The 14,774-nt window shown below is 37.8% G+C and overlaps 1 protein-coding gene across 11 annotated transcripts in view; it reads right to left on the bottom strand.

Annotated features, from left to right (window-relative positions):
* LOC126268066 (centrobin) overlaps positions 1 to 14,774 on the bottom strand; it is a 245,520-nt gene that overhangs the window by 82,426 nt on the left and 148,320 nt on the right. For all 11 annotated transcript variants that reach the window (XM_049973525.1, XM_049973550.1, XM_049973505.1 and 8 more), the window contains one exon: positions 430 to 628. In XM_049973525.1, the coding sequence (XP_049829482.1) occupies positions 430 to 628 (199 nt within the window). The remainder of the gene's footprint in view (positions 1 to 429; positions 629 to 14,774) is intronic.

Below are 14,774 nucleotides of genomic sequence, written 5' to 3'. Positions count from 1 at the left end.
GTAAACTCTTGAGAGACGAGAGAGAGAGAGAGAGAGAGAGAGAGAGAGAGAGAGAGAGAGAGAGAGTGTGTGTGTGTGTGTGTGTGTGTGTGTGTGTGTGTGTGTGTGTGTGTGTGTGCGTGTGCGGGCGCGCGCGCATGTGTGTGTGTGTGAGCATGTGCGTGCGCGCGTGTATAAGTTTCCTGAAAAACTTAAGTAAGCATACCAGATAGCAGCTGTAAAGTCAACTGATTATTAGAAACAACATGATGAAAGGCTGTATTTATAGTACCTTAAATACAAAAATCTGCATTCATTGCTCTTATTTATACATGGTTTCCTCAGATGCTTTCTGTTTAATTCAAATTCCCTGGAAGCTACACACCAATCTGAATAAAAAACATACTGCTGGAAACAAACTGGGCATCATTTAAAAATTTTGAGACTCACCACCATACGTAAAGCCTCCTGCCACTGAGCCTCCATTGCATCATGAAGTTGCTCCAAAAGTTCATTTCGATGTTTAGTTTGCAACTGAAGCTGTGCCTGTAATTTTGCAAGCTGCTGATTTGCCTGTGCTAGTTGTATCTTATACAACTTCATTTCATCTTGTTGTTTCTCTTCTAGTAGCTTTACTTCCATCTGATATCTACAAATCAGAAACAGAGGATTCATCAACAATTTTAACCCATAACTGGAAATACTTGTACAAACAACAAAACCAGTCATCACTTTCTATACTAAATCAATTTAGACATTGATCAGTGTTGTACATTCAAGGTGTGGCAGAACAAGTGCTGTATGATTTGTGAGACACAGAGGTGAGTGAGTGTACCAGGACTTACTCCAGTTCACTGCTACTACCGCATCATCATCATAGCGCACCTGTGTGTAGCATACAAAGTATTGCACCATGATCTAAGAATGAAATTAAAAATTAAAGTAACTTTTCCAAACTTCGTCAATATTATCAGGAATATTATTATGCGAGTGCATATGAACTTTTACTGAATATATTAATCAGTTAGAACTCAAAACATTTATTTTTCGTCATAGTTCCTGATCCTACTGTGTAAGTAGAGAGCAAAAACATTTTCTTTCGGGGAGCACAAGAAGAATGTGGACTTACAGACTGGAAATTATGGTCAGTATGTTCTTCATTGGCTTCTTGCTGACCACAAAAATAGTTTCCAGGCTCTTGTAAAAGACTGAGACGAATATTTATATATTCTATACTATTATCCACCTGCCACCACATACATGGTTTTAATTGGTCAGGAAATTTCAGTGAAAGTGATCAGCACTAAACGGGGAGCTCGGTAGGCACTAACGGGATACCGCAGTGAAATATGTTGAGACCAGTACGAGAACAGTGCCAAGATTTACTCACAAGTGTGGAAACTAAACTGTGAATGTTAGCCACAGTAACCTTGATTGTGACAGAAGGGGGCAAGAAGACACCACCAGAACATGACTACCATGAGTGCTGAGGTTAGAAGAAGACAGCGCATCATCATAAGAGATGTGTGGACTTGTGAGCTATCTGCAACCTACTGCACGGGCTCACCAGTGGCCAGCTCCCCCTGGAGCTACAGCAGTAAGCGTTACTCGCTGCCATCCTCACCACCACAGCTGCTACTGCTACATGCATTACTTTGTGACTCATCACATCATGTTCGCTGGTACACCTCACTGGCACTTTTTGTCGAGGTCAACCAATTAAGTCAAGAATATTTGAAGTATTTGTTAATTTATTTTAACAGGCTACTGAAAATGGAATATATTGGTAAGAATAGTGCAAAAGTTAAGATGGAACCAGTCTCTGAGAAGTCAGAATTCAAAACTGAAATTAATGACGATGGTTCAGTCAAAGTAATAAATCCAGAATTGGAAGTAAATTTTTAATGTTACTGCAAAGTTAGGACCAGTTTCTGATGATGAGGTGATTGAAGTAGAGGTCAAAGAAGAAGAAGTAGAATTAATAGAGTTACCAGATAATGAAACTGAGTGCAATATGTCTGAAATTCAGCCAAGTCAGGGTATGCTAGGAACTCCTTTAAAACTGGTGGAAATGCCAAGTGCCAATGTAGAGGCACCAAATTGGATGCAAATTATTGTTTTCTAAACTTGAATCACATAACATAGAACTGAACAATAAGATGGAATCCAATAATAAACAGTTACGTAGCAAGACAGTCTAGTAATAAAGAACTAAAGGATAGTAATAACAACCTAAAAGATAGTAATATAGAACTTAACAGTAAGATTGAATTTATTTGTAAAGAGCTAAAGGGTGAAATGTGCTCACAACTGAACAACTTAAATTAAAAAATTGATTCTGACCCCAAAGTAGGGCAACAGCTAAATAAATTGCATAGTATTTTCAAATACAAAATTAAGGAAGTTCGCAAAGCTTTTAAAAGGATGAAGTTGAACTTAGGGAAGGCAGGTTGTCAGAATAAATAGGCACTGAATCCACACTTCGCTCTAATTGATTTAAGAAGTAACTACTAAAGTAAATGCTTGTCAAAAAGATATTAAGAATGTAAAATCTGATTGTGAGTAATAATGTAAGGATGTTGATAAAAGATTTTCTGGCAGAGTGCAAGCAGTACAACTAAATACTAGTATTACTAACATAGAAAATAGAGTAACCCCTGGTAGTTTTGTAATACTACTGTACAGCATGTTGCCTCAGTTGACGTCACTTTCATTGGATGTCATCAATTTTTAGGTTTTGATCCAAACAAATTCTGTGCCAAATGCATGGTCAGAACAAGAGAAAATTTCTTTCAGAAGAAGTCATTTGTCAGGGAATGCTTTCCGTGGTCAGATGATGTAATGATTAGAGGAAAAACTCTATCTAAATTTAAAACTGCATTTCTTAATGAGTACTAGTCACACAACAAACAAAACAATGTCTGGAGAGAGTTTTGGAGTGGTAAAAAGTTTGTTCCAGGTCGTGAACCAGTAAACTAGAACTCTGGAAAGGAGGGGCTGTCACATTTGACAGAAAAGTTGAAACCGGAAATGATTATCATGGGATTAGAAGGTAAGCTGCCTTGGTATTGCCAGAAAAGAATCATTTCCATACCTAGTGATAATGTGGATGGGTTAATTAGGTACCTGGAGTGAGTAGAAAGAGTAGCCTGTTTGTGAGCAGATGTAAAATAATAATAGGTCTTCTAACAATCAATTAAACAACAGAAATAATGACAGTGGGAACATGAATGTTAGAAGTTTGGAGGTTCAGAATACAAAATCTAATTATCATGGTCAAGGCTGTGGTAGAGGAGGAGGGCGTTGACAGCCACCTCGCTGTAGAAATAATTATTATGATGAAAGCAGAAATTTACATAATGTGCCAATGAGACAAGACAGAGAGCAATATTCTGCCCCATATGATTCTGTATCTAATGATCACAACAAGCTGCATGTGGGAAACTAAGTCCCGTCTGTGAGGAAACTGGTGTTCACAAGGTGGAAACCGTAACACAGCCAGTAACAGAAACACATATCACAGTCAGTCAGCACATGCAGACTGATAGTAAGGATGATTAAATAGGAACAGACAGTACCACTGATGTGCTAAATCACTCACATTATATATTTTGACAGCATTTTGGAAACATTAGAAAAATGGGTCGAGGAGGAGAAAGAAAATACTACAGATAATAGGAAGGAACAAATTAACAGGTTGGAATTTAATAAGGACGAAGATGAAATAAAGGCCAACACCTTTGACGATAATGGCAATCTGCAGGCTAAAGTTTCGGTAGAGGAGGTAGAGTCAGTTTTGCAAGGCTTTGAAGAGGAGCAGTTGAGATACCAAGGGGGAGGTAATAATAATGAGGCCATGAACCTATTAGCTGTGTTGACTTGCCACTACTTATAAAAGCCAATGACATTGTTATAGATAGCAATGTTGCACAGGGGCGCATTTGCCCAGAGCGAGAGAGTAGTTTAGCTGATGTGCAGCAAATTAAAGTAGAGGAATTGGTGAAGTGCTCTGATTTAAAACTGGTGGACAGGTTGGAAAATACAGCTGAGAATGGAGAGATTGATGACCCTGTGAATCTAAATTCGAATGTACTTGCAACTGAACAAAACTACAGACTGAAAAGGATTTATTAGAAAACTTTTGAGGAACCTGCTAAAACTAGAATAACTCACCCTATTATAATTAAACTAACATCTCAGGAGTAACAGTGTGTTATCTTCTTGATAATGGCAGTGAAGTAAGTGCTTTATCCCAAGCATTTTTTGATTCTATTCTCAATAAGAGTGAATTAACTGACATGAAAGTAAGTGGCTTAAGAGTAATAGGTACCACTGGAAAAGTTTCTAGACCAGTACAGCATGAGTCTTTGATACCAATTGGTACAAGCCTCGTAATAATAGATTATCCAAACAAAGATGTTTATGCATGTTTATCAAGGACCATTTGGGGTAATAGGTAAGCCTCAGGCAAACGCATACCATTTTGAACACCTAAAAAGTAAGAAAGAACTAGGTATTATGAAATATTGTAAATCTTTAGGAAGTTTGCCCTATCTGGCAGATACACAGTTTGGCCTGTTGTGCGGTCCCAGGTGTATGAAACTTTATATTCATTTTCCTTTCATGTTTCATTCTCGTCTTCTGTCCTATCTATACCAGTTTCTGTAAGGAGTCGGCCCCTCTTTGGCAGATATACAGCTTGACGTAATGTGTGGTCCCAACTGGAAAAAAAACTTTATTTCCCTTTCGAGTTTCATTCTCTTCTTCTGTACTACCTATAGTAAATAAGGAATATATGTTTTCATATTGTACATATGTTATTAGTTTGTAATGTGTTCCTAGTGAGTAAGAATGATCCTTGAGAATGACTATACCCGATTGATGACTTACAAGATAATATGAGAGGTAGTTTGCGGAGGGTAACTTTTGAGTATCATAGCAAAAATTATGGCTGAAGTAAATAAATAATAAATAAGATCCATAAAAAGGATTAGGAAAAGTAAAATACATATACTTTGCAGTAAGGAAAGTAACTGCAGCTGAAAATTTCTAAAATCTGAAACAATAAACTCTGCAAAATTTATAATTTACAATTGGGAGGAAATTTTTCTGAAGGTAAGAGAGAGTAATAAAATGATTCCACTAGATGCAAGCCAAAACATTTTAATATTAATTAAAGGAAATATGTGGAAGTGGTGCGAGGATCACACTAAAATTGTATGTAAATAATTAGGTTGGTAGGCTGACAAAGATAAAAGGAAGAACGAAGCGTCAAAGACACGAATAAATGAAAATAAAGAGGAATAAGTGTAATGAAGTCAGTAGGTTAACATGCATGGTGAATTAACAGAAAATGGGTGTGAGAAATTCCTCCCATCTTATAAAAATGAAACTTGCTCAAGGCAGATGGTCAGTTAACAGATAAAAATTGACACATAGAGACAACAATACAAATAAATGAATGTGTTAAGAAATGCACATTGTAGAATATGGGTATGTTATGGATGTTCACAGAAGTTCCTAAAATATGTTCACAGAAGTGCCTAAAATGTATAGTAACTTCATTTGTTTCTATCATTTAATTTTATTCAACAATAATTTTTTCACAAAAATAAACAGGGTATGATTGTCGAAACAAGCACTGTACCATTTGAGAGATACGGAGGCGAGCAAGTGTGCCAGGACTTATCCCAGTTCACAGCTACTAGTGCCACATCATAATGCACCTGTGCATAGCATACAAAGTATTGTGCCATAATCTAAGCATAAAATTAAAGTAACTTTTCCAAAATTTGTCAATATATGCTTCAGTATATTAATGTTAAAGTAGTTAAAGCTCAGAATGATCAGATGAATCTGTTTCACCCAGTACATTGCTTTAAGAAAAAATGGCACTAAATAATAAAGCTAGAATGCTAAAAATTGTTCAGTACATGCAAATGTATGTCACAATCAACTGTTCCAAGTCTCAACTTGATCGGAGCAATATTTTGGTCAAAACTGGCATTTTTACGAAAAATTGAAAGCGCTAAATATTAGGCACAGAAAGATGAAAATTCATTTGTGGCCTCAGTTTTGTATAAAAACATTAACTATGTGACTTCATTAAGGTACCTCTAGTAATTTTCAAGTAATTTAATAAAAACTACGTTGGAACAAAAACGTCCTTATTCATAATAGATTAAGGATCATATGTATTAATGACAGAAAATACTAATTACAGCACTTTGTTATATCCATTAAATAATACTATGGTACCCAGTTTCAAGACTTTAATGTAAATAATAATCAATACAAGGACTCTTAAAGAAGTAGTTTGGAGGTCATGTGTCAGTTCTATTATAAAAATTCTAGCTGCCAAAGTTTAACTTCAATCGCACTGAAACTTTTCCAGTAACTGAGCCAACTTAAATTATATAAAAATTATGAATATTGTAAATTGATATACAACAGAGTTATTAAATAACACGTGTCCAAGAAAGTGGCAATTTAGATGACACTACCTGGACAGAGAGCGATAGACAGCAGATGTTACGTTCAGCTGTCTGTTGCACTCAGATATTAATACAGCCAGAGAGGCAATGAAGACACACTTTGCAACGAGCTATCAACCAGTCCATGTCAGTCAAATGCCGCCACACTTTGTGTCTCGGATGACACCACAACCAGGCAGATATTAATACAGCCAGAGAGGCAATGAAGACACACTTTGCAACGAGCTATCAACCAGTCCATGTCAGTCAAATGCCGCCACACTTTGTGTCTCGGATGACACCACAACCAGGCAGCTACCAAATGTATGTTTTTGGTAAAAGTAAGAAGTGCACTCAGGGGGACTGTATACCATCCTGGACTGCTTAGATTTCATGGAAGTAAATGTTCGGGTGCTGCCCCTAATGTTGACAAAACTACACGATACATGGTGAGATGATTTTCCACTTTTGTGGCGAGTTATTAATTTTGATGATTAAAAGTCAGGGGAAAGACCATTCTAATTGGAATTTAACACAGGTCCTCTTAACTGCTCAAAGTGCTGTTTATGATAGGGACACCATCATCATCATCATCATCATCATCATTATTATTATTATTATTGAATTTTTCTCAGACGTTATGTCTGGTTAAAAATGGAAAGTGACGCAGACCTCGATCAAGCATAACTTCCTTTTAACTGTATGGTATATGTTACATTGCATTTAGGAACTTTCGGGTAATTAAACATGTATCAATAATTACAGATTTCTGTAGTTATATATATATGTTTGGATGTAGCTGTATTGTGTTGATGTACTGGTGGATATTGTGTGGTATGACTCCTGTAATTGATAGTATAATTGGTATAATGTCTACTTTATCCTGATGCCACATGTCCTTGACTTTCTCAGCCAGTTGGATGTACTTTTCAATTTTTTTTCTCCTGTTTTCTTCTGTATATTTGTTGTATTGGGTATGGATATTTCGATTATTTGTGTTAATTTCTTCTTTTTATTGGTGAGTATGACGTCAGGTTTGTTATGTGGTGGTGTTTTATCTGTTATAATGGTTCTGTTCCAGTATAATTTGTATTCATCATTCTCCAGTACATTTTGTGGTGCATACTTGCATGTGGGAACGTGTTGTTTTATTAGTTTATGTTGTATGGCAAGTTGTTGATGTATTATTTTTGCTACATTGTCATGTCTTCTGGTGTATTCTGTATTTGCTAGTATTGTATATCCACTTGTGATGTGATCTACTGTTTATATTTGTTGTTTGCAAAGTCTACATTTATCTGTTGTGGTATTGGGATCTTTAATAATATGCTTGCTGTAATATCTGGTGTTTGTTATTATTATTATTATCAGGAATATTATTGTGTGTGCGCGCCTTTAGGCTCTTGTAAAAGTCAGAGGTGAATATTTAAAACAGGGTTGGAACTTAAATAGTGGCAACTATTTATTCACAACCAGCATTGTGTAGAAGCCATTGCTAGCAATGTGGAAAGCGTAGTATGTAGTTAGCAGACCCTGTTCAGTAGATTGTGCGAGTGGAGTGGTCTACTACCTGTAAAATCTCTGGAACAGTTCTGAAGCGAATGCAACGAAATCGTTCCTTCATCTTCGTAATCAAATCACAGTCACAAGGACTTAAGTCTGGGGAGTATGGTGGATGGTACAGTATTTGCCAGTTCCATCAACCGAACAGAGCATAATGTCGTGCAAAATGATGGGTAGGTTGCGCAGAAAGTGTCGCCACTTCTTTCGCAAAGCTGGTCCCAGGTAATGCTCCACAAACAAACAGTAATACAGTCCTTGTGACTTTGATCTGATTCTGACGATGATGGAACCACTTCATGGCATTCGCTTCAGAACTGTTCGCAAAATTTGACAGGCAATAGACCGCTCCATTCGCACTATCAACAGAACAGACTCTGCTAATGGTATGCTACACTTTCCACATTGCTGGCAACAGGTTCTACACAAAGCTGGTGACTACTTTGAAGGACATTAACAGGTGCAAACATGTAGCTCTTTTGTATGAGTTGTGAATAAATAGTTGTCACTATTTAAGTTCCCACCCTCGTATATTCTATATTATTATCCACCCGTCGGACCACAATGGGCTATTGTGTCAGGTTAAAATAGTTTTCATAATAAGATTATGAAAGATAATGATTTTACATTCTTGAACATCAGATTGTACAATTCTAAGACTCCTTAAAAAGTGGGAATTCTTCTGAGCACTACCTTCATATTAAGGGCATCAGTATGCATGGACTACCAGTATGTTCCAAAATGCCATGCATGGAAATGGGATTTTTCCTCTAACTATCCTACAGTACAGGCAGGGTCAAAGTTTGAATACTGTATTACACTCTTCCCCCAGCTTAGGCAAATGGAGCAAATCAGTTGGCCCTTTAAACTTTAGATGTGGTCTATAGTGCCCCTTAAGGGGCTTATGGAGGCACCATTTAATTCACGGTGGCTCTTCAGAGAACCTGAAAAGCATTTTTCACCATATTTCCTCTGTCAGCACCAGATATCTAAATCACTAACAGCAGCAAATTGCTCAAATTTTAACAGTATGTTATCTACGTATTTATCTAAAAGTGCCGTCTTCCAGTTTTCAAAAATCTTTATCTGTTTTCGAAAAGCACATCAAAAAACATGATTTCGGGTACCAAAACCAAGTTGCAGATTCCAAGACGGCTATACACACAAAATGGCTGTATTTTTTATGACACTTTCCTAAGAACTCTATCACACACAGCCTTGAAAGTTTTCTTGATATTTTTATCCATTTCTGAGATACAGAAGTTCAAACTTATCCTACTTGTACATGATGTAAAATACACAAGTAAAATCCAGTATGAGGCAAAGATGTAGTTTATGAAGTGACAAAGCATGGAGAGATATGATGTAATGTGTCTCTGTTATCATCATAAGGGTTCTGGGAACCCCACATTCTAGCACTATATAACATGTAAAATTTTTGTGCAGGTAAAACATGGTCTGAGGTGTAAAATTAGTTTTGCATTATTTCAACTTCATGTAAGCAAATTATCTAAATTTTGCTGACCCATAAATTCTTATCATGTGGGTGACATGCATGCTGTAGCAGTGAAAAGAAGGGAATCAGTAGAAAAATATTCATATTGGAGCACAAAAAAAGGCAACTATACTCCTGTTTAAAAGACTGACTGAAAAGTGGAGTATGAGCTGCCTCATTCCTTCCCTAGCATCTTTAAAAATTTATCAAGTGTTTTGGCATGTGAACATATTCACATTTTTTTTATTCTCAGAGAGAAGGAGACAGTGTCAGTGTGAGAGAGATGGAAAATTAACAAATACTGGAAGATACCTAGGCAGTTGTTGCAGTATAGAAAGAGCAAAGGAGAAAAGACAGTGTGAGAGGAGGAGAGGAACACAGTTGCAGTGGAACATAGTTGACAGTGACAGAACACTGCTACAAAAAGAGTGAAGGAGATAGTGCCAGTGGGAGAGAAATAAGGAGAATAAGGAAGTGGATATGGGTACGAGCCAGCGATAATCAGAGACAGAGTCTATGACAATGAAAACAAGGTGAAGAGAGAAAGTGATAGTGAGAAGAGACAGCAGCTGTAGGAAGAAAGTAGCAGTACGAGATGGCAACAGGGAGACAGTGACAGTGAAAGGAGACAGTAATAGTGAACACAATGGGGGAGACTGTGGCCAACAGACAGAGAGACACATATACACAGAAATAATGAGGTGAGTTAGAATGATCGAGTAGGAGTGGATGTGTATGAGCGACTTATAGCGACGGATCCCTCCTTATCCCATGAACACATGTACCTTTAAATAGTGCTCAAAAATAGCTAAGTAACTGAGAATAGGCCTTTTCAATATGGAAGCATTTGTGAATGGAACAGAGAGGAAAATGACCAATGGTGGTACAATATACCCTTGGTCAAACACTGTATGTCAGGTGATGTCACTTTGTCATCACCACTGGTCTTCTCTTCATGAGAACAATCTCCAGGAAATTAAATCTCTCGCAACAGCTCGGCCGACCTCCTCTCAGCCCTCTCGTCACTATGTTGCGTATTGGGCACTGTCTTTCAAGCCATCATCATATGTTGAGTGGTAATCCGCCACCACTTTGTGCTCATTTTTGTCAACCTTCGATGGTTTGCCATTTCCTGATCATCTGTCCTTTTTTTTTAAACTGCTTATGTTCTGGTGTAAATTTGCCATCTGAGTTATCGGCCAATTTAGCGAACAAGCACAGGCTGTTGACCACATTTCACTTTTTATCTGTCACAGCAATATGGAGAGTAACATTTAATATTTGGTTTGGGACCTCTGCTGTCTCTACGGCAAATCTTGTGGATCTTTCTCCAAGAAAGAGTCCTTGTTTTCAGCTCTCTTTCCTTCTGTCGATTGGGCTTAACAAGTAATCACTTTTAACTTTTTTTTCTTACTAGTGTTCTAAGGTTCCGACATAGTTGACAATCTACTCACTCAGCCATTACTTTTGGTGTCAAACAACATGCGTCAACTAAAGACCATAATTAGAAAGCAAATGATTTCTAGCAATGTGCTGACATCATGACAGTTATGATGTTGTTGAAGATTAAATAAAACGAAGGAGGTCAATTTGCCTCTTATACAACAGCACTTAAAAAATAAAGAGGAACATTCATTAAAACGTTTCCATGAACTAACGTACATTTACTAAAAAGCTTTTTGTGTGTTTTTATACCATTCTTAAACAAATTTTTAGTAACGTATGAAGAAGAATTTAATTTTGATTCATACGAATAGTAGCTTAGTGCCTGCTGCTTGCTCGCATGGGCTGTATGGCCTGCAGGGACTTTTTTGGCTTTTATTTAATTGAATTTTTATGTTGATCACAAATTGTACACCCCCCCCCTCCCCCCCCCCCGCCCATGAACCATGGACCTTGCTGTTGGTGGGGAGGCTTGCGTGCCTCAGCGATACAGATAGCTGTACCGTAGGTACAACCACAATGGAGGGGTATCTGTTGAGAGGCCAGACATACATGTGGTTCCTGAAGAGGGGCAGCAGCCTTTTCAGTAGTTGCAAGGGCAACAGTCTGGATGACTGACTGATCTGGCCTTGTAACGTTAACCAAAACGGCCTTGCTGTGCTGGTACTGCGAACGGCTGAAAGCAAGGGGAAACTATGGCGGTAATTTTTCCCGAGGGCATGCAGCTTTACTGAGAGCTGCATCAAACCAGTCTCAGGAATGAAGACCACAACAACAACAACAACAACACAAATTGCAACACCTTCTAAGTGTTTCACACTATGTAAGACCATATAAGTATGGTGTTTTCCGAATGTACTTCGGAGCAAAAACTGATTCTGGTAGCTGGAGTCCAAAGGGCCTTTCGCATTTCTGTTGAGATAATCCCCCACCAAACATTTCTTTTTATCTAACAGAAAAGTAAAACACAACTTTTCATAAATTTTGCTTCAAAATTACTTAAAAAATTCATCCAGTACTGGACTCCCTTGATGGTTGAATTTTCAGGAACACTGAAACATGTATTTTTTTATTTCTAACTAGGAAATTAAATACCAACATTCACAGATGTAGCTTTAAAAATAATTCAATAGTTCTTTAATAATGATATATTTTCAAAAAACACTTTCAACCACTATTTCACCCTTGTAGTGTTACATTTCCAAAAATGCTAAAACATGTATTTCTTTATTTCTGACCAAGAAACCAAATACCAATTTTCGTAGGTCCAGGTTCAAAATTGCCTTAATAGCAACATTTTTTCAAAATATTCTTCATCCCCTGTTTACCCTCTTAGGGTCGGAATTTGAAAAAATCCCTTCTTAAACGATGCCTGCAGTATAAGATACACACATTTTCCAAATTTCAAGTTTCTACCCTTAGCAGTTTGGGCTGGGCGATGTCTTAGTGTATAGAGATCTCCAGTGTATTCCACACACATATATCACCCCCTCCCCTCTGCTCCCCTCCGCAACCAGCCTGACCCCCCCCCCCCCCCTCCCTACTTTATCTAATAGACTTATGCATGAAATCCCCATAAAAGAAACCCTTAAGAAAAGCGAAAATGACTGCTTACATATTTCAATAAAACAAAAGGGGAGGTAGCTGTTCTCCTTCAAATGGTTGAACTAGTTCTATCTCTCAATTACTTTTAATTTAAATATTTGTAAATATTAGGATGGTTTAGTATAAGTAAATAGTTTGATAGGGATTATGGCAAACATTTAATAAATTACCTGGAAATTCTTTGATGCAATACTCAGAAGGTTTACTTGTACCGATACCACAAGTAAGGGGTTCATTCATTGATATAAATGGTCAATTTCAATGTGATGAGGACTGAGTTACTGAGATGCTATTTTAATTAACATGAGAGGAAATGGAATGTTTTGAATGATAGTTGTGATTAGCAAACACAATCCAACAGATGCATAAAGAAAAGCAATTAAACAAGAAAACAATGATAACTACACTTGACAGACAACAGTAAAAACAAATACCTCATCATCACCTGGGTTCCACTCAAACATGACAAAAATTACATATTTAGACCAAAGAAATTAGTAGTACCGAAAGTTTCTGGTTAGAGATGTATATGAAAGAAATGTTTGGAGTGTGACACACAACATATACACTATGTGATCAAAAGTATCCACACACCTCCCTGAAAATTACTTACAAGTTTGTGGCACCCTCCATCAGTAATGACGGAATTCAGTATGGTGTTGGCCCAACCTTAGCCTTGATTACAGCTTCCACTCTCACAGGCATACATTCAATCAGGTGCTGGAAGGTTTCTTGGGGAATGGCAGCTCATTCCTCACAGAATGCTGCACTGAGGAGAGTATTGATGTCAGTAGGTGAGGCCTGGCATGAAGTTGGCATTCCAAAATATCCCAAAGGTGTTCAATACCATTCATGTCAGGACTCTGTGCAGGCCAGTCCTTACAGGGATGTTATTGTCATGCAACCACTCCACCACAGGCCATGCATTATGACCAGGTGCTCGATCGTGTTGAAAGATGCAGTCACCATCCCCGAATTGCTCTTCAACAGTGGGAAGCAAGAAGGTGCTTAAAACATCAATGTAGGCCTGTGCTGTAATAGTGCCACACTAAACAAGGGGTGCAAGCCCCCTCCATGAAAAACACAACCACACCATAACACCACCACCTCCGAATTTTACTGTTGGCAATACACAAGCTGACAGATGATGTTCACCGGGCATTTGTCATACCCAAACCCTGCTATCGGATCACCACATTGTACATTGTGTACTGTGATTTGTCACTCCACACAACATTTTTCCACTGGTCAATCATCCAATGTTTACACTCCTTACACCAAGCTATGGTGTCATTTGGCATTTACCAGTGTGATGTGTGGCTTATGAGCAGCCACTCAACCATGAAATCCAAGTTTTCTCACATCCCATCTAACTGTCATAGTACTTGCAGTGGATCCTGATGCAGTTTTGAATTCCTGTGTGGTGGCCTGGATAGATGTCTGCCTATTACACATTACGACCCTCTTCAACTGTTGGTGGTCTCTGTCAGTCAACAGATGAGATCGGCCTGTATGCTTTTGTGCTGTACATGTCCCTTCACATTTCCACTTCTCTATCACATTGGAAGCAGTGAACCTACAGATGCTTAGGAGTGTGGAAATCTCACGTACAAATGTATGACATAAGTGACATCCAATCACGTGTCCACATTCAAAGTCTGTGAGTTCTGTGGAGCACCACATTCTGCTCTCTCATGATGTCTAATTACCACTGAGGTCACTGATATGGAGTACCTGGCAGTAGGTGGCACCACTATGCACCTAATTTGAAAAAGTATGTTTTTGGGGATGTCCGGATACTTTTAACCACATAGAGGATATGATACACAGGAAGAAACTTCAAAATCTTCTGTAAGCACACACAAACACAATGTAATAAGATTGCTTGTAGAGATTTTACGCAGGATACACAGGCATAAATATAGGTCCTGTAGTCAGACTTGCCTTGAAACAATTTTACCTACGGTGGTTCAAGAACACGTTGTTATTGTAAATATCACTGAAGCAAAACTTGTAGTCAGTCATATTTTCTGAATGGATGATTTATTTCACCAAAACTGTTTTTGTACCTTTTTAATGAAAGTAAAATGTGAAGACCTTGTATCAGGCAGTTGTAATTAAAGTGCTGCTACTCACGGAGGTCCAGTGTGAGATGTAATTATTGTATGGCAGCAAATCTTGGTAGATATGGTAAGGAGTTAATGCAGAACTGATTACTG

The sequence above is a fragment of the Schistocerca gregaria genome, chromosome 1, assembly GCF_023897955.1.
Source record: "Schistocerca gregaria isolate iqSchGreg1 chromosome 1, iqSchGreg1.2, whole genome shotgun sequence".
Lineage (NCBI taxonomy): Eukaryota > Metazoa > Arthropoda > Insecta > Orthoptera > Acrididae > Schistocerca > Schistocerca gregaria.
The sequence above is the reverse complement of the archived record's forward strand: the minus strand, read 5'-3'. Positions and strand labels throughout refer to the sequence as shown.